The 26711-nt window shown below is 48.0% G+C and overlaps 1 protein-coding gene across 5 annotated transcripts in view; it reads left to right on the top strand.

The window, feature by feature from the left end:
* Positions 1-26711, top strand: part of LOC119390467 (uncharacterized) — a 427803-nt gene that overhangs the window by 368730 nt on the left and 32362 nt on the right. For 2 of the 5 annotated variants that reach the window (XM_049414846.1, XM_037658087.2), the window contains exons 6-8: positions 3014-3122; positions 8701-8810; positions 13720-13767. The exons of 2 other annotated variants lie outside the window; for them this stretch is intronic. In XM_049414846.1, the coding sequence (XP_049270803.1) occupies positions 3014-3122; positions 8701-8810; positions 13720-13767 (267 nt within the window). The remainder of the gene's footprint in view (positions 1-3013; positions 3123-8700; positions 8811-13719; positions 13768-26711) is intronic. One more of the 5 variants, XM_049414843.1, reaches the window with a different exon arrangement.

Here is a 26711-nt window from a genome sequence, read left to right as displayed (position 1 = left end):
GTCACGGCGCACAGCTGGCGCCGCTAGCGTGCCGGAGCCGCTGCCACCGCGCTGGCATCGCGGGTCTGCGCATTTCAGAGGAGTGACGTCATCGCCGCGGCAGACGCACTGGCCCCGGCGCGTGCCCAGCTGTGCGCCTCCGTTGCGCAGTAGCCAAGTCTCACGCTGCGCCAGGCCTTGGGGCCATAGAGGCGGCAGCGTGTTACTACACTGACCACCGAGCTGTCTTTGTGGCAATAGAGAAATGAAGCTGAGCAAAAAATAAATATACATGTGTCACATAATGCGTATATTGTGTGTGTGTCATTGAAGACGCAGTAAGCGTGATAATCTAGCTAATACTAGACAACCAGGAGAGCTAAGAATAATCAGCTGAATTTTAGCTCACGCTACATATATCCTTTAATAGCCGAACTAAGCCACTACAACTTTTAAATGCGAAGCATTTCTTAGCGAACCTCAGGCACTTTGGACGTTTCTATCTATCTATCTATCTATCTATCTATCTATCTATCTATCTATCTATCTATCTATCTATCTATCTATCTATCTATCTATCTATCTATCTATCTATCTATCTATCTATCTATCTATCTATCTATCTATCTATCTATCTATCTAGCCGCCTACGTCTGGGCGCTCTCCTGGTCGTCTCCATAACTTGTAATATACCAAAATTGGCATAGCAGCGGATCAGTGTATGACGAACACGATTAACTGGTCATGACATGAATAACGCAAAAAACCTGTCACGTACGTCATGAAGCCCTTTCTCGCAGTCACGTGTGCCACATACCCACATACCAGAGTTCATGATATGCGGGTATGTGCCACAGGTGATAGAGTCTCAACCAGCACAGTAACCGCGAAGACACACGCATTGACACGCAAGGAAAGTGATAATAATTGTTGCGGTTTATGTCCCAAAACTACGATATGATTATGAGAGACGCCGTAGCGAAGGGCTCCGGAAACTTTGACCATCTGGTATTAACGTGTACCGAGATACAACAGTACACGGGCATCTAACATTTTGCCTCCATTGAAATTCGACCACCACGGCCGGGATCTAACCCGCTACCTTCGGGTCAGCAGCCGCGCACCGTAACCGCTACACCACCGCGGCGGACGCAAGGAAAGCGAGAAAGCTGAAGACAGAACACCCCTGGAAGAGGCTCAACTACCAACCACTCGGCCACATGATCTGCAACGTGGACCACGTGGATTACGCAAAAACCGGGATCAATGCTCCCATTAATAAATCTGCCGAGGGAACCAAGCCTCTCATCATTACCGGTGACTTCAACATTGATTTATCATGACCCAACAAAGCCTGGTCCTTATACAGCGTGAAAGGCGGCTTGGATGTGGACAGGGCATCAAAAGACCTCGCTGCCACATCCAGGAAAGGACACATCATAGATCATTTCATAGTAAGAGGCGTCCAGGATTTCCACCAGCTGTACTATACCTCGCACTCCACTGCACTTAGACCCCTCGTAGCCGCGATCACGAACGGATCCCATTAACAAATCCAGTCCAGCTGCTCGGGTTCACTGATCGCGGTGATGATGACCTTGTTCAAGAACCCCTTTCAGAAATGCACACGGGTTCGTGAAACGTGCGCGCGTTCTCCGTCATAACGGACAAGTATAAGCATAACAACCGTAACAACTGCAACTGTGAGTGTAACGTACGTGCAGTGGGTCTGCGCGCGCCACTCGGCTGTGTATATATCTTTCTTTATTGTGAGGTATGAAAAAGGGAGAAAAAAAAAATAGAAAAAAAATTAAAATAATATAAAAATAAAACCTCGGCCTGCACCATAATAATATAGCAGGCAACGCTAATGAGAAAAGAAAAATGAACAGGGCAGAGCCAAGTTAAATTTTGGAGGGGAAGGAGAACGGGACCCCAACCCAAAGCAGCGGACAAAAAAAAAAAAAAAAAAAAACTACTGTTCATGTTACATTGATTTCTTGCTGCTAACATGTGTCAGAGTTTAATCTTCGGTACTGAATCTTGAAAGTGGTAGCTCTTGTCTTGTCTTCGTGGAATCTTCCTTGTCTTGTTTCCTTGGGGGCAGGCTGTTGATTTTTGGTTTAACTTCTACTGATTAAGTGCTCTGTAAAATAATGAAATTTTGATTACTGACCCCCCACCCCCCCACCCCCCACCACGGTAGAATGTGACTTGATTACGTGTCAGTAGTAGATGCGGAGAATATATCTAAGTTGAATTATTCTTGAATTCTTGATTTTCATTTTTTTTTATTACATTACTGATATCTAGTGGTTGAAAGTGTGAGAGAATGGTGAGGCGCTTACATATTCTGTGGTTGACTTGTTAGTGTGGTTAACCTTCCTGCATGAATTTTAGAGATGTAATTTCATGGTTTTAATTGTGAGAAAGAGAATTTTGAAGTGTGACAGATGGTTCTCGATAGTTAGAGGTTGGCATTCGTGAGTAAATACAGTATACATATACATATACATACACACATACACACACATACATACACATATACGTATATATACATATACATATGTATACATATATACATATACATATGTATTTCCTTAATGAAGCCTAGTTGCGAGTAACGCCTGTCCTGTGCATCTGTGTTTCTTCTTTGTCTTGTTCAGATTCGCGCTATCCAGTATTGAAGAATATAAGCACTACATATCAGCTTACCACGTCTGGTGTTTGTAACACCCATGTTGCTGTTGGCATCGTTACGCAACTGCATGTAAACAACTCGTTATATAATACATATGCGACTCTTCAACATATGAGTGTGCGTATGCCACTTCCACATTTCTCTAGCGTCATTCCGTGACGTTTAGCTCCATGTGAAAAATTACGCCAGTCCCCATCCCGCGCATGCTTCGCATAATATCGATTCAGACGGTACGTGGGATCTGCCGAATTTATTTTCAATACGGTTGTGTCGCGACCACTCCTATGCTCATTGTAAATAATGCTAAAACTAGGATTTTCTTGCCTATTACAGGTATCTGCAAGTACATGGGAGAAGTCATTAGCTCTAGCGAGGTGGACCTGGCCTCGCCATGCGTGCGCGTACAAATGTCCCGTACCGGAGACTATCTCGTCATCATTGGGTAAGAAACACTGTCTAGGTGAATAGTGATTACGTATACGTCCAAAATACACCTGCGTCAGCGTTCGTGACTGCTACTCTGTGCAGTGTTATTCAAGAGAAATGAAGTCGCCCCCCACCCTTCCCCTCCGATCTCTATTTTTCTTTTATTGGTGCTATCTATGAAATGGTGGCCCTCACGCGCTAGGCCGTTTGTGCGATCATGCGTAACAATGCGCGGGAGACGAGTCAGGGAACATCGGTATTATTTGCAAAAAACATGGGCATTTATACCTAGAGTTATGATGGCGCATGCATGCACAACGCCTGATGTTGTTTTCCAATCCCGTCTACTTGCGAAGCGCATCCACACATCGGACGGTGCTATCAGACGACAGTTTCTGAAGCAAGTAGAGTAATGGACGCCATCGAAGTGGCTTAGCTCACACCAGTGAACGCGTCGCCGTGCGATGTTTGGCGTGCTATTTTCCAAGTGACTGCCCTAAATCTGTGTGTTGCAATATATTCGTGAATGCTCCGAATTTTCGTTATATTCGTCTCCCATTGTATGGCGTTCGCAACTTACGATACAGGCCGTACCAGTCTACAATGATGTTCAGGCTAGGGTATCGTAAACTGCAAGCCACTGGAACTGCCAGTTTCGAAGGGCTACAAATTAGGAATGCTTGCTGCATTATTCTTATTTTTCATAGGTGATGAAACTTTTTCTTAACAGAAACTCGAAGTTTGCAGTGGAGGGGGCATCGCATTTTCGCAGCGGAGCTGTTAAACTTTTCATTACTCTGTCTGGCGTAGACAATAAACTGCCCAGTGAGAAATTCTCGGTGAAAAAAAATGGGGAGGGCGAAGGATGCAGGGAATGGTGTTTCATCTCCACTAACGTGAGACCAGTGGAGGGACGAAGCATGAAGTGTGCGCCGGTGTTTCCCACAGCAAAATCGCTGCTGATACAATGAGAGACAGAAGAAAGATTTGACAGAGACACCCGCAGGCCGCTTTTAGTTAACCTGCACAGAGCGAATCTTTATTCTTCAACTTCGCACAAGAGAAATCTCCCACAGGCACTACACTGCCGGTCAAGATCCAGTGCCTATATCTACGGGGTGGCCGGTGAATGGCTGCACAGCGCGAGCTGTCGTTTTTTTCAAAGAAGAAACTCGCTAGCAGACGCTGGAACGGGTGTCTCTCTGGAACTGTCTCTCTCCCTGGAACGCGGCTACGCTGCGTCGTGTTCGTACTGTGAGTGGACGATCCTGCACAATATGTTAGAATACAAAGGTCGTTATACACTTTTTTTTGTTGGCTTACTTACACAACAAGCCTTTTCTACCTCAAGTATACTATTATAAGGCGACGCAATCATATAGCGTTTTTCCTTTCCATTTCTAGTTCCAAAGACGGCGACAGCCATGCAGTCGTGTTTAGCGTAAACAGACTTGCGTGAGGCATTTCTTGCTTATTGTTGTACTCTGTCCTCTTTTTGTAATGTTTACGTTGTCACCATGCAAAGCAATAAAACGCTTCGTAGAGTTCTTGCATTATTCAGATGCCTTCTGGTTTTTTCTTCTTTTTTAACACGAAAGTGTTTTATGCCGGGGTCCACCAAGACTTTCATGACGTATTTCCGTCACGGAAGTACGTCAGCAAAATGAATGCCATAGATGGCAAAGAAAAAAAACTACAAGAAAAAGTTCCGTTGACGGGAATCGAACCCATGACCTCTCGGTCCACGGCGATGGCTGGCGGGCGTTTAGCGCACTGAGCTACCGCCAGACTTCTTTTGTCTTTATTGCCTTGCAAATCAAGACTATTTACATACTCACAAAAAAAAAACAAGGGTAGAGCTATACAATTACAAAGTGAAACTATGAACCGTCAGCACTGAGCTGACTACAATCAAAACTTTGGCCTGCGTAACAATAGTTCCACTCGTGAAATCCACTCTGGTACACCCTCCTGCCCTTTCAGCACTTCAAGAAAACGGCACACTGATTCGCAAAAATATTCCCGTGCAGCTACCGCCAAACACATTACGGAGGCGGCATGAACGCGCCTTTAGCTTTGACACTTGCCTCTCACAGTGATCTTCGATGGATTGGTGCTATGAGCGTCCCCTTTATAACGGGGCGGTGACATATGTGCCACCAGGCTCGAAAAAAACAACAACAAAAAAACGCGCCGTTGCAACGACCGTCCCATTCGGCGCGTTTCCAATACAAGTTTAATTTCGTCAACGCTTTAACACACCGTGAGGTGGCGGTTTTAGCGCAAGCCTCGCTCATAGCATCCATCCATATCGACAAATAGCTCTCCGCACTGATCTCCACTGACCTCCATTGCTCGGTCAGTGGCTCTCCGACGCCCGCCTGGCTGTTGCACCGTGTTCCCTGCTCGCCCTAGGCTAGAGGGAAAACACGACGCGCGTAGCGTTCCTCTTCGCATTTCACGACGCTTTGAAGGAGTGCATATTGAGAATTAGTGTTTATTATATGCTTGTTGATGCCATCTTTGCGCGGGATTCACCATACGTGGAGTATGTTAAGAACTTCAGCTACCGCAAGGGTTAAATCATGATCATGGGCGTTTGTCGTCGGTACGGAGGTGTGCCACTAGGTAGGCGTCAACCTGAGTGCGATGCGTCCACATCAAGCGGTGCTATTGGCCTCGAGGAGTTACGGAGTCGCCCTCTATCGGACGCGCCTCGATTGCGTGCTAGGCAGGATACCGCCGGCGCGCTCCCCATAGGTTTTGCTGTCGGCGCTCTACAAAAACACCTCGCGGAAGCCCTCCAGGGCATTTCTGTAAGTACTTTCGAAATGAACTATGTTCTTTACTGTCAAAATAATCATTTTCGACGAACTGAAAGCACAAGATAGTCTACAGTCGCTGTCTCTTTGCAGAAAACCGAGCACCCGCTTCACGCGGTCACCGCGTTGAAGACCCCTGAACCGGCTTCTTGCGTGAAAGATAGTCACTCGCTGAGTGCAAACTATGTGAAATATCTCGTTAGAGTAGACTGCCTGTATAACCAAACGGAGCATAACAGAAAGAAGCCTCACGCCAGCGATTGCACGGGCTCGCGATGACTGACGGTGCCTCTGCATGTATGAGCGTCTGCATGTATGTTCGTACTGATGGTTTCGCTTTTGCTACGAGCGCGCTTTGGCACCGCGCTGTGAACTTTAGCCGCAAAATATGAGAATTTGTGAGTAAACAAACAACTGCTATTGCGCGGACGCTATCAGAGCAGTTCAAAAACAATTCCTTACAACTGCGGCTTCGGTGCGCATGGCAACTTTGTGATCTGCCGTCCCGACGATTCAGTGTTTTTTTTTCTTTTTCGGTCTAAATTCGGGTACGTTTCAATGCCATTTGACAAGTTGTCTCGCACTGTGTATTGATCGGTCTTCTCAGCGGGCAAATGCCGCTGCTTCTGTTTCTTTATTCAGCGCATTCGTTTCGTTTGGTGCTCACACAAAACGTGAGCAAATGCGACGCCTTTTCTTAATGCTCCTTAATTATCGTTCCGTTTGCATTCCAGTGAACTTGCCGCTCTCTGTCATCAACAAATTCATAGACCAAAGCTTCACCGCTTCGAGATTGCTGGTGGAAGGAGAACCAGTCTACGAGACCGCGAGCATGTAGTAGCATGCGACGCCTAGGAAAAGAAAGAAAATACAGTAACGTTTGCCGGACTTGTTCTGCAAACGTCGGTGGTGAACTAGGACCCACATGAACTTGAAATAGCGGCGAATAAAATAGAAGGTATTGCAGCAACCAGCAGCCGAAAAACAGGATAGTAATTATTTGGCGTGTACCCCAGCAATTTTGGCAGCAGTGTCGTGTCTAACGCCACCAGGGTGGCATCTTTCCCACGTAAATAAATGAGGTTTCCCACGTAAATAAATACATGGGGTTGGCTGGTGGGCCGATCATCGGTGGGCCGATCACGGAGGCAATGCAAAATTTATGTAGCTTATGAAGCAATGCATGCCTCATCAAATGGGAAGGTTGCCCGTCGGCGTCCCGTGTTGGCGGCGTCAACACGAGTGATGCAAAAAATAATCGTCACGTGATGGTGTCACCATATGACGTCATGATGACGTCACAGATCGCCAAAATATGTAGCGTCATTATGACGTCACATAATGTGACGTCACATGATGACGTATTCATACGTCATGGTCGCTTTGCATTGCCTCCGTGATCGGTCACGGAGGCCGTGCAAAACCGCGTTAGGTGCAGAACGCTTTTGGAGGGGGGCGCGGGAGAATCAGTACATCGGCTGACAAGAAGAAGATGGCTTTCGCCGTCTAGTCATCTTTAACGAATGCATAAGGGACCCTGTGCGTTTTTTAATTCAACGTATCCAAACAATGACTTGCGCATCTGCGGCCGATTTTGTGGACGCTGAGCACGGGGCCGACGATCAAGAGGTCGCATTGGAGTGTTCTGAGATGCCATCGCACGTGGTAAAAGGTAGCGCTTTACCATCCTGTGGCAGATAAGTATCATTTGCAGGCAGGAAGCGCGCGCGAGCCATCGTCTCAGTGCGCGCTGTCTAATACTCCCCGAACATCGCAGGCCCGACGCAGTAACAAAAGTCTTCGTCGCGGAAGTGCTTGTTGCACACAAGACTCGTAGCGGATGGCTACTTGCCGGTTCTTAGCTTTACAACCCATGCTTCACGCTCTTTCTTGTCCCGCGGTTACCGGTGCAGGCTGACACTGGGCTCCGTTGCGTAAACGCGGCACTGCGGCACCGAGCGGTAGAGCCCCATGTTCGTCGCCTTCGGAGGCAGCCACTCTATTACAATGGTTTCAATTGAGTAGAAAATGAGAGGAAACTTCCGAATTTGAACAGACCGCAGCGCATGTGGGACTTGAAACTCGTTTTCAAAGCACGTGGCAGTGCGCCACAAGCAGCCGACGCGGCCGCTGAGACCACGTGATCCTGCCAAGCACGTCACGCCGACGGTGGCGCCGGCGTTTCCAGTGGTGGGCCTCGAGGCCAATATCTGCCAAACAACAGTAGACATCGTACAAGCTCTCATATACCAATGCACTATACACAATAAACTATTGTGACGACACGTTTCACTTTCGTGTTATACCGATTCCTGTGACGGAGGGATCAACCAACCATCTTTTTTCGAAAAGCTCTCACTCTTAGACTCTGACGCGTGTTATCGGTAGGCGGTTTGCGTTCGGGCGAGGACTGAGTGCTGTGGATCCTGGTGGTGGGTTTGCTTAATGTCCAATCGAATTGTACGGACGACGTGTGTGATGTAGTTAATTCTAGAACTAACACAATCTACAGTGATAATGCTAGAATGTACGATCAGGCATCAATAAACACCGTCTATATGCCCGATGATCAGATTATCGACGACCGGCGACTGTGTTCGTCGCTATCATAGCACTGTGTTATCGTTTTTCTGGACACAGGTTCGCCTATTAACGAGTTCATTTTTATTGTCTTGAGTTTTCGCTTTTTGCCGTCACAACTACTTGATAATATAGGTGCTGTAAGTAATTTAGTTGGTAAAACGTAAAAGACTTTTCTTTTCTCTCGCCTAGTTGCCCGATACTTGAAGCAAGCGTTCGCAACTGCGTGAAAATGGACGATGGCAACGAGACGGCACCATACCCATATTGTTGCCCGCGGTACATGTGCCCACCAAGAGGCCGTAAGCAAATGCCTTTCTGTTCACTCCTGTTTATCCATTGCATAATTATAACGACACCATATAACTTCAAAAACAGCGTGGTAGTTTCTCTTTTAGAAAAAAAAAACTCTCTTTTAGAAAAAAAAAACGAGAACAAAATATGACATGAGAACTCCTAACGTTCCATAGGACTACGCCCTAACAACACACCTAAATTTTGGAATTTCAAAGCATACTTTTGAGAAGACAGGTAAAGTAATCGTTGCACACAGGAAACTAACAATAACGCTACACTGCAAGCGGAATCTTGGAAAATGCTTTTCTGGTCACGAAACTCCACCCGAAGTTTCTACAAGATGCAATCAACCGCTAAGGCGGCTCGCGCTAACACGTGTGTCGGCGCGCACCGTGCTTTGCTGAAACTTCTGTGCCGGTTTAAGGCAAATAGTTTATGGCAAACACAAGCAAATAGTGCAAAAAAGATGGTTGATCCCTCCGCCATAGGAATCGGATTAACACGAAAGTAAAGCGTGCCCTTACAGAAGTAACTGAATGTTTACTGTACATTGATATAAGTTTGCACAATGTATATTGATGTCTGGCAGCTATAGCACCGTTAAACGTGGATGCGCCCACTTTGAGGATTGGTGGTACATCTCCGTCCCGATGACTAACGTCCATGTTAAATGATTACACAAAAGCTTGTGGTAGCTGTGGCAGTTAACGGTGAAAGCGTAATCAGAGAATGAAGAGTGATAGCCAGAAGAGCGTCGCATATTGGACGCATAACTTGGTCGCCATCCCGCGGCATGTTAAAATGTAATTGAACACCATGGCCGGACTACAGGGAAACGCAAAGCGCGTCGTGCCGCCCTCCGGCCACGATTTTTCGCGGGGCTATTTTAAGGGCGAAGCTCTTTATAGCGAGACCTGGTCGGTTATCGATCGTCGACCCATCCGGCGTACCCCGTAGTGTTCCCTTATCGTACAATAGAGGGCGCTGTCCCATAGAGATGCATGCAAACTTTAGTTGGGTGACGATATACTAGATGGCGCTGCACGCATTCTGTGTCGTCATCTCCATTTCGTGTCTCGTTTCCGAGAGGGCGCTGTCCCATAGACATGCGTACAATATGGCGGTTGGGCGAAGGTACGCTAGAAAACGTTGGCGGTGCAGCTGCTCTCCGATTGGCTGCGTCTGGCGCCGCGCGCGCTTAGGTAGCAATTGGACTACGCGGGTGGGAATGGCAGGAGGTCGATGAAGAGATGTAGATCTGTTTTCGGGGGTCGTTCCAGTTTGATGATGAAGGCGCGAATCAGCGTCTCGACGCTTACTCGTTGTACACTCTAATCAGGTCCTGGTTAAATGCTGGCCATAGCCAGGAAACCAGAAGAAAAATGCCCCGTTTCCTGGCTATATCTAGCACTTTAAGAGGAACCTGATCAAGAGTGTATGCATACGGTTCGAGGTAAGAGAAAATCACCCGGTACGGAATTCGTAACTGTATTTTTTCAAGCCACATATATCTACTTTGCATCACAGCTTCTTTAGTGGTCTTACGCTATTCAAGAACATTCCAACGCTGTTGCGACAGTATTATATATCTCTCGCTCCATATAGCAGAACATGACGAAAGCTCAGACGTTAACAATGTGGGCACGCACACAAAGCAAGCTGTGCTGTCCAAGTCTCGTCGCATGACCACTGGGAGCCGTGATGGAGCCATGAAAAAAGAACGTGTATTTACAGTGATTCTATGAAACGAGACTCCGCGCAGACCTTTCGTTTAATGGACTGCAATGTACTTCAAGTACATTGCCCTGCTTTGGAGCTCTGGGATCGCTCTTCCGATGATAAGTTATAGAAGTAAATTTAATATATAAATTGGTTATATTGCATTTCTTACCACGATTGCAAAATAACATTGCGGATATAATGTAATAGCGACTGCAATTATTAAAGCGAAGAATAGTGAGATGTTAACTATATGAGCGCTAAGTCTATCAAGTAGCCCTATATGCAAAAAGCAAAAGAAGTTCGGTACCTGTCCTCCCAAAAGTTCTCCTAATAGCTTGCATGCCCAAGATAAAAAAAGCGTTTCTTCTGCATACAATATGTGGAACATATACCTATGTACCACATATGTGGATATATCTCAAGAGCTGAGAAAAGTCCAAGCCCGGCCCGACCCGAGCCCGCCACCTCAAACCCGGACCCGGTCCTAAGCCCGGAGCTTCTGGCCCGAGCCCGCCGTGAAAACTACATTACGCGGCCCGGCCCGGTTCACGGGCTCGAGTTTTCGGGTAGGCCCGAGCCCGTGCAGTGCTCAGTATGTATCCGTTGTGGCCGAGCGCCTTAACGCTTCGCGCCGCGGAGCGAGTGGTGGTGAGTTCGAATCCTCGTTCGTGGGTTTGGGACAATTTTTCTTAGTGGTATTTCTATTCGTGTTTTACATATATATGCACATATATGTGTACGGAAAATGACAGCGCTAGCAACGGAGACGTTAAAATCCCGCCGAGAGTGTTTTAGGGCACGCACAATGTTTTACCTGCACAAAGCTAATTAAACACCAATGGCAAACACTTCAATGTAAGCACTGGCATTAAACCATGAAAATTAAGAATACAGAACGTCCTTATGGTAAAATCCACTAGTATAAAAATTGCCATCTCATAACCAAACATCAAAGCTCAAGTTTCTCCGTATTTTTCCGTAAGAAAACACGCAAGTGGCGCGGACCTTCGAAGAGTTGGTTTCCAAGCGCGGAACTTTTGTAAGAGAAGAAGGCAAGAATTATTAAGTGCCTGACGACTGAGTGCCCAAGCGAGGTTAAAGCTCTTTACATTTTTCTTATAATGTATTTTCCCACATGATCTAGCAGCATATGCAATATCGCTATGGACATCCATGAAAAGACAAATATGTTGTAGAAGACGACGGTGATTTGGAGACTGTTGTGTGCCGCTGCCTTAGGGCGAAGTGCCCGAGCACTCTCCTGTACATTTTTCTGCAGGCTCTGGACTGCGTTTCTTCGCGTAACATTGTGGTGGAGGTGCTGGGTGTATGTCATAGCGAGTTTAATTAGTGATAACGCCGCGGAATTTGATGTATTAGCCATTCCTGTCTGGAAAAGATAATGTGAGAACTGGTTTCACGATGAAATTTCGGCATTCTATCATGACATACATGGCATGTATTTAATGTTCTTTACGTTATGACCTGTCATTCCGGATTGCATTTTGCGCAAAAAAACATGAACACGAAGGCAAGAGCCAGGACACGAGCGTAGTGTTCGTGTTCGTGTATTTTTCGCAAAGTGCAATCCGGAATGCAATACCAACTCGCCCAACGCTCAGTTCTTCCGACCTGTCATTCATGCTTGTCCAACCCACGTCTCATGCTATGCAAATTTCGGTGTATGCCATGTTAAGAAACGACTTCGAGAGCACCAGGAACTTGATAGATAGATAGATAGATAGATAGATAGATAGATAGATAGATAGATAGATAGATAGATAGATAGATAGATAGATAGATAGATAGATAGATAGATAGATAGATAGATAGATAGATAGATAGATAGATAGATAGATAGATAGATAGATAGATAGATAGATAGATAGATAGATAGATAGATAGATAGATAGATAGATAGATAGATAGATAGATAGATAGATAGATAGATAGATAGATAGATAGATAGATAGATAGATAGATAGATAGATAGATAGATAGATAGATAGATAGATAGATAGATAGATAGATAGATAGATAGATAGATAGATAGATAGATAGATAGATAGATAGATAGATAGATAGATAGATAGATAGATAGATAGATAGATAGATAGATAGATAGATAGATAGATAGATAGATAGATAGATAGATAGATAGATAGATAGATAGATAGATAGATAGATAGATAGATAGATAGATAGATAGATAGATAGATAGATAGATAGATAGATAGATAGATAGATAGCTAGATAGATAGATAGATAGATAGATAGGATAGATAGATAGATAGATAGATAGGATAAGGATAGATAGATACGGTGGAAGTGCATAGTTCGGCAAGCAACGCTTCGCGTTCAGAGGTGGATTAGGTGAGACAAAGAAGCAGGAGTTGTGCCCACACCCAATGAACAAAACAAAATCACAGGGTCTCTTATGCATTCACTTAAGACGACTCGAAGGCGAAAGCCCCCTTCTGTTATTCCTCAGCCGATGTATTGACCCTGACCCTCCACCCTCTGAAAGGTTTCTGCAACAAACGTGGTTTTGCACTGCCCTCAGGATCCTAGGCACCACGGCTGATTTAGCACTGCCTCCGTGATCTGCCCACCTTTGACAAAGCAAGGATGTCACGTGATGACGTCAGAAACTTTGGCGATATGTCGCGTCATGGTGACTTCATATGATGACCACAACACGTCATGATGATTTTTTGCATCACTCGTGTTGGCGTCGCTGACGGGGACACCGACGCTGGACGCCGGTGAATTTTTGCGTTTGATGACGCATCAAAGGCTCTCGCCCGAATAAAGTTCGTTGATTACGTGCCTAAAGCACGATGCGATCGCGAGGCATGCCATAGTGAAGGACTCTGGACAAATTTCGGCCACCTTAACGGCTTCCTCAACGGTCACCTTTGTGTTAAGTACAAAGCTATATTGGTTATCATGGCCGGAAATTAAACCCGCTTCGCAGAGTTTAGCAGAATACAACTTAGCCTCTAGGCTACCGAGAAGATGAGAACGATGCATTCACAAAACTAGTGAGACATGAATTTCATAGATGTACTGAAGGTGTGCGCGAAACTGTCATCGAAACGATGCCCCCATTTAATACAATATTACAGCATGATCTTGGTGTTAGATTCACTAACAGGTATTATTCATATTTACTTTGTCGTTTTTTTTCAGGTGAGCAACGAAGTAAAGTTGTCACTGAAACAGTCCCAGTAGACGATGGTAAGCATTCAGCAACTGATTTCACTGTGCATGGAAATTGTGAGATTGGTACCTCGATGCCCATTTCACAACGCGACTGTTCATAGCGCGGGTCTGAAACAGGCAGCCCGCACAACTCGCTCTAGCTGCCGGGCCCGCGCATGACTGTCATCGTCCCATATATATGTGACGCTATCAATGGGAGACGTGCCTTGATTCATACGCCATATTTTTACTCCATTCCACGCGCACAGCTTCATCCTCGGCTTTTACTCACTGGCTTCATACGTCATACGCCCCCGAAGGAATCCGTGAGTTACAAACAAAAAATGAACAAAGAAAGTCTTATACACCAAAACATGTCAAAGTAGGCATGGGATCAGGTTCCGTGGGATCAGGTTCCGTAACCTCACTAAAACTGTCCGAGTCCAGAAGTCCGGTGAAGTTCAACACGGCTCTGGTGAGCGAGACTGGCTGTTCCACATTGGATAGCATAGACATGCGCGGCGCGTGGACACTGATGATGACACGGCTTGAGCTCTTGTGAGGGACGAACAAGTTTGGAAGGCCGGATAGCGCAGGTGTCGGATTTTGTGTCGTGGCTGGCACAGACGCTTTGCTTCCACTCTGCGCGTGCGATGAACAAGGCTGATATGGCGATGTCTTTGTTCTTGCGTTATAGCTCCTGGTCTTTTTCGTGGTTTTCTGTGGTTCTATCTCAGGCGATTTGATTGTAGGTGCAGTCTTAATCGCTCGTGGAGAAGTCCATAGCGAGTTTTCTTTCTGCGAAGATGTCTTCGACCTTTATATTGTCTTCGCTTTAAATGACTTATTTTCAAACGTCCTTTCAAAGCAGTTAAGCTATCGATGTTGCAGTCTTTGTTGCCGTCGCTGAGGGTCTTCGAGCTGCCTTTGTTTTTGTGCTGATGTAGCGAAATTAGCTGAAGTAGACCCCTGTTTGGAGCATTAGATCGACTTTTTCGCAAAGTGATGCGGTGTTCAGTAGGTAACTGGTGCACTGTGTGATGTTGTGAGGCTTTCCGGGGAGTGAAGGTAGAGATAGAGAATTGATAGAATGCTCTTCAGGGGCTTCTGCGGTGCCGTTCATTACGGATTCCCCTGGCACCTGGCAAAATGCGAGGTTCGATGCATCGGAGCCTTCTGTGTTGCTTCGACTATCAGGTGAATGTGCACTGGATGGTGGTGCCGCAGCAGGCGTGATTTGGTCAGATTCCAATTGCAAGCGCTTGTAACATTGCGTAACTGTTGAATGAAAGCCTTGTGACAAAAGAGCCGCTTTGGACAGGCCGTTGTGCAGTGCTTAAGTATTGTCTGGATATTTCAGTTGTTCTGTCGCGTACATACCGACCTCGTGAGGCGTGCGGTGCGACTTACAAGCAACAGGAGAGCCACTTGACGCAAAAACAGGCGGTGGGCCACGTATAGAAGAAGAGAAATCAAGCAAATCGGGCGGTTGAATATTGGCTTCAATTCTGTAGGAATGTGAAGAGGCAGCAGACGGCGGTGTTTGAGCAGATAGGAAACCTGGTGGAAGGTCGGGTCGTGTGGCAAAACGGCCGGGATGCCTTTTTCGTGAACACATGCATCACTTTGTCGGTCGGGTGTCAAAAACTTCTGCTCGGTGTACGGATGCGTGAATACTGCTTTTGACTGTGACGACTGAGTGCGATTGTCACCACATGGTTGGCTATAAGCAAGTCCTTGTCGTAGTCGTGGAAACGAGTAATCATCTCTTCTTTGATGTTTTTTCAATGTTCATCGTTTTGAAATTCGTGTGTTAGCTGAAATCTGTATGCCTAACCGCTGACGTTTTCGTTGAAATTTGCGACCATATCCCGTTCCGACCACGATGCAGCAGTGCCTTGGAGTTCGATGAGGTCGAAGTCTTCTATGGGTCCATCGTCCGCTGATTCCATGTACTTTGGGATCCCAAGTCCCGCCGATGGTGATGCCATAGTGCTGGTCGCTGTGTGCTGCGGTCCATGTACGGTCAGGGCGTCGTGTTGCGAACTTCGTTGATGCTGTGCGGCTGATGAATGGCTGCCAGGTCTTCATCTCTTCGACTTGTGTGACGCTATGAATGGGAGAGGTGCCGTACCTCATACGCCATACTTTTGTTCCATTCCACGAGCACAGCTTCATTGTCGGCTTCTACTCACTGACTTGATATATATATATATATATATATATATATATATATATATATATATATATATATATATATATGTATGTCAGAAGATTACTTTTAAGGGATCGTTTTTCTTTGTTAGACACAATATTAATGAGAACTACCAGACAAAAATGCCAAGGAAAGTATAGGGGATGTTATTTGAAGTAATTAGAACATAAGTGTGAAGAAAGTAAAGGGGACGAAAGGATAACTGGCCGCCGGCAGGGACCGAACCTGCGACCTTCGAATAACGCGTCCGATGCTCTACCACTGAGCTATGGCGATTTAGACGTAGGAATGTTAGTCAAAGCTTGTTGCAGCCATGGCTGCAATCAGCGCTGCTACCCTACCTCGGGTCCGGCTCTGCTACCCTACCTCGGCTGCAGAACACAGTCGCACAGCTTACTCAGCTCATCCGACGGGTGGCCAACCGCCGCAGTGGCTTTAAAGAATATGACACCCTGTGAATGGTACAAGCCCTTCTTTATAGCCGCATAGCATACGGAACCCCTTATCTCAATCTAAAGACAGCGGAGAAACAAAAAATCAATTTACTTATACGAAAGGCCACGAAGCTTGCTCTGGGACTGCCACTAAGTGCTTCAACGGACCGCTTGCGTCGCATGGGTGTTCACAACGCATGGGAAGAACTCGCCGAAGCACACCTCATCAGCCAGGTCAAGAGACTCAAGCTCTGACCCACTGGCCGACCAGTCCTCCGATGCACAGGAGACGCAACGATCATACAACCCGACGACGAATACAAGCAAGATACCGTCTCAGCTTCGAGAATGCCTGGAAAATCAGCGGATCGCCCACAACATGCATCCTGAACATCACCGAGGAAGGTGGCTCGCCAGGAAAAACAACGTCAACTACCTGAAAGGAAGGATCTCCACAAGAGCGATAAAGATACTGAGACGCCTTAGACGCTCATCCCCACTACAACAGCTTTTTCCGGGTTCCGGGTCACGAGGGCTTCGAGGGGAACGAAGCGGCACACGCCACGACCCGCGAATGCATCAACCGGGATTTTCTACACGAAATTTGAGGCACCTCCCACACAAGAACGCCAGCAGAATAAACCGAATCAGTACCCTTAAAGGGCCCCTCACCAGGTTTGAGAATTTTGAGCTGACGAGCGCAATGCATACACTGGGCGTTCACGATCACGTCTGCCAAAATTTGCAACGCTACGCGCCGCGGAAATGGGTCAAATTTCAAGCTGAACGCTGCTTGCCCTTCTTCTCGCGGCCACGCGCCCAGAGAATGAGGGGATGACGTACATGATAAAATGGCCCTACGTAGATGGTAGTGCTGTGACGTCGGTCCTCTACGTAGACGAATGTGCTCTGACGTCGCCAACAGTAGCACGTGACACTGTGATAAATATTTGACAAGACGTGTAGTTTGTGTAATTTGTTGCTTCAGTAGGCGAATAAAACTTGAGAGTAATCATAAAACATACAAACGGAATATGTGCGTTTTCTTTTTTTTAATTTTTACTGCGAATCGCAGCGAGATTCGAGTCCGTTTCGCACGCGTTCGTCTTCTCGCGCTTTGTGCATCGTGCAGACGCCACACCTTACAACGAAACTAATTTTCCACCGCGTTCCAGCGCTCATTAGGCTCATTTATCCTCCCGCGTCTAACTAGATGTTCATGAGGCACACCGCTAGTCTCGCGTCCGTACAAATGTCGCAGCTTTCGTGTTCAGTAACAGGTTGAAAGCCAAGTGATCAGCGAGGGCGCATTCGGCATAACTTGCAGAGACGAAGCGGCAAGAACGCCACCACAACACCGCTCGCGTCTCGGGAGCTCGGGCTGGTTCGGGCACGTCATGCCAACGCCACCTAGACAAACTTCGTCAAGGCCTGGAAGCTGTTCGAGTGACGTGTCACTAGTGGGCTGACGCTCGACCTGCGTGAGCTACGGTATTCGTGCTTTAGCGGCGGTTTAGTTCATTTAATATACACCGAAATCGGTATGGCGAAACAGGAGTGTATGACAAACAGGACTCATAGGCTGTAACATGTAAATTATGACATGCATGTCATGTAAGGCTTGATTTACATGACACACTCTTGGAGCGCTCGCTGCCGTTTCATTAAATGTATGTATACCAAAATTGGCATAGCGTGACATGGTTGTATGACGAACATAAATGAGAGGTTGTAGCGTAAAAATCATGAAGTCATGCCACGTGCGGCATGACTTGCATGCCACGCTCATGGTGGGCTCGCAACCGTTTGGCTAGCAAGATGTGTATCAAAACTGGCATGCCGTGACGTGACTGTATGAGGAGCATAAGTGACAGGTCTTAGCATGCAAATCATGACATGTTTGTCAAGTAAGGTGTGAATTATATGACATTGTCAAAGTAAACTTCCGGCTGTTTAGCTAACCAGATTTATACCAAAAGCTGTAGGACGTGAAATAAGTGCGTGACGAATATAAATGAGCAGCCATGTATTGTATACACGAGAATGTAAGTTCTATTGCATGGTATTTAACGAAATGTACATGCATGAATGCACGACAGACATTCAATAGTGAACCCGTTGCTATGACATAAGGCCTTCATTTGCCTCACAGACAAATAATGCGATATATGCAGCTCCTTGCTGACTGCTACGCATTACATCAACTCCCACAGTGCGTGACATGTGGCGACTTTTATATTCGATTGGAGCCCCCCCCCCCGTTATCTGCGTACCAAATGTTCTAATAATAAAAAAAACAACGCATGCTTCAAAGTACATAAGTATACACATCTCGTTCCGCTTTTGTGCCTTGTTTATTGCAAACTTCTCGTAGAATATCGTCCGGACTGAAGTGTTTTTCGCACATCTGCAAGTGACAAGAGAGTGACAACTTTACCGATTCGCGTTTCTGCAGTTCACCCTAACATACTGCGAAACGCACGCACGTGACAAAAACGAAACGTAATAGCATCATACTACATGAAACGGAATACACGAAAATCAAAAGAGAAGGTGTGTATTTACCTTTGAATGCTTTGTCGGGCTGAAATTATCCTTTGGGTTAACACGTATCCATGCCTTCCGCGTGTCTTCATCGGTTGGAAATCCAAATACGTGTACCTTGGGCCTCAAGTCGTAGTTGCCACAACAATGTAGAACACAACACTTCCCTGGCATCGCAGCCTAGTCACTCAACGACCAACACGCGCACAAACAGCACACATCACAGCTTCGAAGGAACCGAAGGCACTCAAAGCAACGCAGCATTAGCGTTTCTCGCACTGCTTTCAACTTGACTCGGCATCGGATGGCAGCCAGCGGGTGAGAGATTCGATAAACGTCCAGCTTCGAACACTAGTAATGCTGAAGTGACCAAAACGCCGATGCGAACGCGCCGCCGAACGCGGGCGTAGGTGATGATCCGCCACCAAGCACAGCGCAGAACGCAACCGGCGTTGCAGCCCTGTAGTGATGCATGGGCGCTAGCGTCCGCCGAGCAAGAGCGGCCACTGAAAAAAGTCAGCCCACTATCTCTGACGACACGTGACAAATGGCGTTTAGCATCCCGGCCTTGACGAAGTTTGTCTAGGTGGCGTTGGTCATGCGCTCGTGGAATTGTGTGCGCATGACGTGTTCATGCGTATGCGTTATGTGATCCTCCCGCTCGCGTGCCGAAGAGGGCAGGGAAGGGATTTGGCTGGCGAAGGCTACACGGAACGAGTGGCAAGGGTTTGCAGCTCGCCTCCTCGCATCATGGTTTCGCGCCGCTACAAATTATCGTTTTTCTCGGCTTCTAACGGACCGATTAGAAAAATTCTTGTGGCATAATGCTCCTTATCGGGCTCGCAACAACATCCAATGTCTAACTAAAATTCGTTATGTCACCTGGTGAGGGGCCCTTCAAGCTACAACGAATCGCTGCAACACAAGCAGCTTGAACAGAGGCCTTAGAGAATACAAGTTGTGCTCCCTCCGTCAAAGCAATTGAGCCCACGAACATCTTAAAAGGATGCTGAACGATAACTTTGCCGGCGGTGTTTTGTAGGTAGAACACGAGTTTAACTCCTAAAAATGACAAATACAACAAAGGTATTTGAAAAAAATGACGAGAAACATCTTTTTTCAGCAATTTTTCATCGTGGGATAGTGCCGTAGTGCCCATCGGTAGCAGCTGCAATACGTCGTGACACCCAGCGCGCGTGTGGCCGCAGCAGCGGCGGGGGCCACGGTGCCTGTTCAGCGCTGTTGGCGCTACTCGCTTGCCACTGTGGTACGTCTGCAACGTCGGGGAAACTTATCTCTGTGTATGACACATGGTTTCCCGCGGTCGGTCTTCGGTCTTGAAGCGTTCATCATGGCGGAAAGAAATGCCTAGTTGTTGTTGCGCTGAAGGCTGTAATAACAGGATCATCGGTCGCGACACACCGTCGCATAGATTTCCTAGAGATAACAAGCGGATGCGTGCTGCTCAGCCATCACGCCAAACCTGGACGTATTTAACAATTTACTTTCTATGCTAACTCGGAACATTTTGTCGCTTCCCTGAGCTACGTCAGAAAAAAAAAACAGCAAAAGCATAGGACGGTTGCATCATCTAGCTGTAAAGCGGGCAAACGAGCCTTGCTTACGAATATTCGGTGCTGTGCATCTTGACGAAGCCAACCAATTTCGATTAATTCAAGCTGTAAATGGCGTGTGGTATTTTGGATGTGACAGTAGCTGCTGTCAGCACAGAGCTATGAAACGGCTGAGAAATTGCACATATGTGGTGCCTCCTCGAGCAAAAAACGAACTGCGCAGCGGTGAAACACCGACTGCATAGGCAAGCACAAAGCGACGAACTACGATGCTACTATTCAGCCGTAATAACTACATCTCTTCCACAAGCTGATGAAAAAAAATCACAGCATATCCACGTGGTGAATGATGATGAATGGGGCGAAGCCAACTCGCGCTGCAGCACGGCGATGGCATTGGCGCGAGTGTGGTCCTTCTTGATGGAAGATATTGTGACTAGATTGTTTGAGAACCGCAATCTGTCGCACACACCGCAACTATGGCCGAAACTGTTATCAAGGAAATCCCGCTGGAAGCCCGCCGGCGCCTTCGGGCAGAGCCCGCGTGATGCGTTTTGCAGCCACTTCACGTGCTCGCACAGCCTCGGGCTCTGCCTACCGGTACGCGCGCTTTCTCGCCGCTTCACGGTCCTTCACATTTTGAAGATCCGATTCGTGCCGCAGCCATGCAGCTTCGGCCTCGCGGGTTCGAACGGCGGGGTCTTCGCGCCGCAGCCGTGTAGCTGGTCGAGCAGCTTCTGCCTCGCGGGCTCGAACGGCGGGGTGTTCTCGCCGCAGTCGTGCTCATTGTCGAGCAGCTTCGGCCTCGCGGGCTCGAACGGTAGGGGGTCTTCTCGGCGCAGCCGTGCAGCTTGTCGAGCAGCTTCGGCTTCGCGGGCTCGAACGGCGGAATCTGCTTCGCGGGGTCGACGTGCAGCTTCGGCCTCGCGGGCTCTCACCTCAAAAATTCTGTCTGCGAGCGCGCGCCGCCGCCGCCTTCCATGCCCTTCGTTCCGCAGCCTTGTCTTCTATCTGGCGACTCCGTACTAAAGAGAAAGCGTGCCAAGAGGGAGCCTCATGGCGCGTTACTTCTGAAATGTTGTCTTCGGGTGTCGTTGGAAACACGAGACGTAGTAAACAAGAAAGAACGCCACACAGGCGAACACGCACGAGAGTGTCACTCGTCAACGTCGTCTTCTTCTTCTACTGCATACCAGAACGCGCGCAGTAAAGAAGAAAGAATGTCACACAGGGGAACACGCACGAGAGTCTCACTCTTCAACGTCGTCTTCTTCTACTGCATACCAGAACGCGCGCTTCTCACGAACTATAGGTGGCTACTACAAACAAACAAACCTACAAACGGAGGATTGACAGACCCACGGCATAAGGAGCTTTGCCCCTAAAAACGTATTTGACACCCTCCATTACATTAATTTAGCTAATGTTGCCGCTGCACGTTGGACCATGTTGCTGGCGCGTACAGCCTGACTGGCACGTCCGCGGCCTCCTGCTCCTCTTCGACGCTTGGCACAGCTTTCACTTGCCAATTTCTTGGCAAGTTGAAATGGTCAGCAGAATCAGAGGTGAATTCATCGCTAGTTGAGGGACTACGACCTAATGCATACTGTGCAGCTATGTGACGGCGTGCGCGCTTCGGAAGACGCGGCCGGCCGGCCGGTTGTCGAATGAGGGAGACATGACGTCACGGCTTCTAACTCGCGCTGGCCGAGTGGCTTGGTGCGCGCTCACATAAACGCAGAAAATAAGACCACCCTCTTTAAAGTTTAGTAAATGACGACTTCTTTTGGATGTATTCGCACACTGAAAATTCATTTTCAGCATTTCAGCAAGATTTTCAGATTTTGGTTCAGTACCCCTTTAATAGTTCCAATCGGGCTCCTGTTTCCAATCTAGCAGCCCATCCTGTTTAACGATTGTGTTCACTCGGAAAAGCTGTGACCAGTTTAGGCGAATGTGTTTCAACGAGTCTCGGCAAGCAGTGCCGGTACCACGCGCCCCTCTTCATTTGCCGCTATCACGAGCGGCAACCTGAAGGAATTGCCTTAATGAGCTACAGTTCACGTGACACTATGCTTGAATAGAGCACTATCTTCCTCTCTCTCTTTCCTCTCCATCTTTAATTCCCCCCCCCCTCTCCATGTGCAGGGTAGCAAACCGGTTGTCCTATACTGGTTAACCTCCCTGCATTTCCTTCTCTGTTATTTCTACACTCTTCGAGCTGTTGTATGTCTTAAGCGAAACTGCACAAGCTGATAAGGCAGGTGTCTAAAATATTTCACAAATTGTCGTTCAGCCACAATACATGCCGCTGGGAAAGTGTGTATTTCCATGGCAATGGTTTGCCCATTTACGTTCACATCAACGTTGTACGACTGAATTCTATCTTCTAGCGCGTACATTTCTGAACTAGAAGCGTATTCTTCCGCGGTAAAATCACTCTGCCTTATACACATAACGGCTAAAGATGCCGTCTTAGAACAACCGTAGCACCTTGCCTTGATGTGCCGACAGTCCTGCTAGTGGTGGCGACCCCCACAACTAAAGCACGCTCACGTCCTGTTCTTGTCAGTGGACCATTTCCTCGCAGCCGCCGTACCGCGTCGCTGCCAGTGGTTAGGCGGCCGGTCGCTGCACGGTCGCCGCGTTGACCTTTGACATCTTTTAGATGCGAAGTATCTTAAGGCGGAGCTCAATCCGGTGGTGGTGGTGGTGGTGGTGGTGGTGTGCGGCGTGACCACCCTTACTGCGCATGCGCATACCCTCTCCACACACCTCTCCACTCCCCTTCACCATTCCCAATGTCCTCTACCCCTCCCCCTTCCCCTCTCCACTTTCCCTCTCCCCTCCCCATCTCCCATACCCCTCTCCACTTCCCCTCTCCGCTTTACCTCTCTCCCCCTCTCCCATGCCCGTCTCCACTTACCCTCTCCCCTCCCCCTTTCCACTCTTCCTCTGAAACGCGGGCTAGACATGCCGAAATTCTCTCCTGCGCAACGCCGCGATGAGCTCGAGCGCAAGCGCGTCCCCTCCCCTTCTCTCTCCTCTCCTACGCTGCCCCCCTCTCGCCCGCCTGTCAACCGCGTTCCCCGCTCGCCCTGTGAGAATTAACGGCCAGGCTAGATGGAAGATACGACGCGCGTAGCGTCCCTCTTCGCGTTCCAGGACGCGAGGTCGGTAGCATGCCCAACGAACGCCAACGGAACGCGATCGTGCAAGTGCTCCGGCTTCGCATCGCCTCATGGTCCCCTGTAGCGGGAGGTGGTGTAATTTTTTCTTGTTCTCGGGTCACGCCTGATCCCGGCGTGATCTCCCTCACGTGGTTTTCTGCGGCTTCCATGGACGAGGCGATAACACAAGCTTCGTCCCACGTTAGGTCCTTGTCGTAGTAGTGGCCAAAAGCTTGCATCCATTAGCCTGACTGCGCACACCCACAACAAGCTGACCGCCGAATGCATCAGTTAAAAATGTTCCAAATGAGCAGTTTGTTTCGAACCGCTTTAATTCCACGATTCAGTCGTCAACCGCCTCCTGAAATACATGCGTACGTTCATGGAAGTTATAATGTTTCGTGACTATCGGCCGCGTTAGTGCGTAGTGGTTAAGAAACACCTGTTTTGTCTCTTGATACGTCTTCTTTTCAGGAGCCTCCGGAAACATCAAGTTCCGCAATGTGGTATATGCGCCATACCCCACTATCGTTGAATAAGAAGTCGAGGACGCCGACCACAAGAGAATCAAAATGTCTTGTCGTTTCGGCACCCAGAACGGGAGCCTTGTTCACAATCTCCCGTCGTGAACAATGCTCCCGTTCTGGGTGGGAAACGTCAATACATTTTGGTTCCCTTGTCGTCGGCGTCCTCGTCTTTCCATTCAATGATTGTTCCCGACCAGACGGGTGTCCGTCGAAGCCTTGATTTCACACCAACATCGTGATAACCACGTCGGTCTTGCTTTGCTCGTCCAGCTTATTCACTCTGGCAAAATCCTCGAATCGCTTGAGGTAGATAGCCAAGTTACGTGCTGTGGTGCGTCCGACGGCGTCCGTCAGGCGTGAATTCCTTCCGGCGTCCGATGAACAGTGGGTGGCCTGAAGAGGGCGGCGTATCGTTGTTCTTGATGCCCGCGTCTGCTTGTGTCCCGGCGGCTGTTTATCCCATCTTTGTCGTCATTATTAAAGAGACGGAAGTTGCGGAACTGGTTTATTGACGGCGGCTGGTCGGTACCCACACATAATAATAAAGGACACGCCCCTGAGCATCAGGTAGGCTATTTATTTTGCTATTGGCCTCGAGGCCCACCACTGGAAACGCCGGCGCCACCGTCGGCGTGACGTGCTTGGCAGGATCACGTGGTCTCAGCGGCCGCGTCGGCTGCTTGTGGCGCACTGCCGCGTGCTTTGAAAACGAGTTTCAAGTCCCACATGCGCTGCTGTCTGTTCAAATTCGGAAGTTTTCTCTCATTTTCTACTCAATTGAAACCACTGTAATAGAGTGGCTGCCTCCGAAGGCGACGAACATGGGGCTCTACCGCTCGGTGTCGCAGGGCCGCGCTTACGCAAAGGAGCCCAGTGTCAGCCTGCACTGGTAACCGCGGGACAAGAAACAGCGTGAAGCATGGGTTGTAAAGCTAAGAACCGGCAAGTAGCCATCCGCTACGAGTCTTGTGTGCAACAAGTACTTCCGCGACGAAGACTTTTGTTACTGCTTCGGGCCTGCGATGTTCGGTGAGTAGCAGACAGCGCGCACTGAGACGATGGCTCGCGCGCGCTTCCCGCCGGCAAATGATGCTTATCTGCCACAGGATGGTAAAAGCGCTACGTTTTACCACGTGCGATGCCATCTCAGAACCAATGCGACCTCTTGATCGTCGGCCCCGTGCTCAGCGTCCACAAAATCGGCTGCAGATGCGCTAGTCATTGTTTAGATATGTTAAATTAAAAAACGCACAGGGTCCCTTATGCATTCGTTAAAGATGACTAGAAGGCGAAAGCCATCTTCTTCTTGTCAGTCGATGTACTGATTCTCCCGCGCCCCCCTCCAAAAGCGTTCTGCGCCTAACGCGGTTTTGCACGGCCTCCGTGACCGATCACGGAGGCAATGCAAAGCGACCATGACGTGTGAATACGTCATCATGTGACGTCACATTATGTGACGTCATAATGACGCTACATATTTTGGCGATCTGTGACGTCATGATGACGTCATATGGTGACACCATCACGTGACGATTATTTTTTGCATCACTCGTGTTGACGCCGCCGACGCGGGACGCCGACGGGCAACCTTCCTATTTGATGAGGCATGCATTGCTTCATAAGCTACATAAATTTTGCATTGCCTCCGTGATCGGCCCACCGGCCAGCCCCATGTATTTTTTTGGAGCCTCATTTATTTACGTGGGAAAGGTGCCATCCTGTTGGCGTTAGACACGACACTGCTGCCAAAATTGCTGGGGTACATGCCAAATAATTACTATCCTGTTTTGCGGCTGTTGGTTGCTGCAATAACTTCTATTTTATTCACCGCTATTTCAAGTTTATGTGGGTCCTAGTTAACAGCCGACGTTTGCAGAACAAGTCCGCAAACGTTAGTGTACTTTCTTTCTTTTCCTAGGCGTCGCATGCTACTATACATGCTCGGTCTCGTAGACTGGTTCTTCTTCCACCAGCAATCTCGAAGTGGTGAAGCTTTGGTCTATGAATTTGTTGATGACAGAGAGCGGCAAGTTCACTGGAATGCAAACGGAACGATAATTAAGGAGCATTAAAAAAAGGCGTCGCATTTGCTCACGTTTGTGTGAGCACCAAACGAAACGAATCCGCTGAATAAAGAAACAGAAGCAGCGGCATTTGCCCGCTGAGAAGACCGATCAATACGCAGTGCGGGACAACTTGTCAAAGGACATTGAAACGTACCCGAATTTAGACCAAAAAAGAAAAAAAAAAAACACTGAATTGTCGGACGGCAGATCACAAAGTTGCCATGCGCACCGAAGCCGCAGTTGTAAGGAAATTGTTTTTGAACTGTTCTGATAGCGTCCGCGCAACAGTAGTTGTTTGTTTACTCACAAATTCTCATATTTTGCAGCCTAATGTTCACAGCGCGGTGCCAAAATGCGCTCGAAGCAAAAGCGAAACGATCAGTACGAACATACATGCAGACGCTCATACATGCAGAGGCACCCTCAGTCGTCGCGAACCCGTGCGATCGC

The sequence above is a fragment of the Rhipicephalus sanguineus genome, chromosome 4 (genome assembly GCF_013339695.2).
Source record: "Rhipicephalus sanguineus isolate Rsan-2018 chromosome 4, BIME_Rsan_1.4, whole genome shotgun sequence".
In the NCBI taxonomy this organism is placed as follows: Eukaryota; Metazoa; Arthropoda; class Arachnida; order Ixodida; family Ixodidae; genus Rhipicephalus; species Rhipicephalus sanguineus.
Note: the sequence above shows the minus strand (reverse complement) of the source record. Positions and strands in the feature narration are given on the sequence as shown.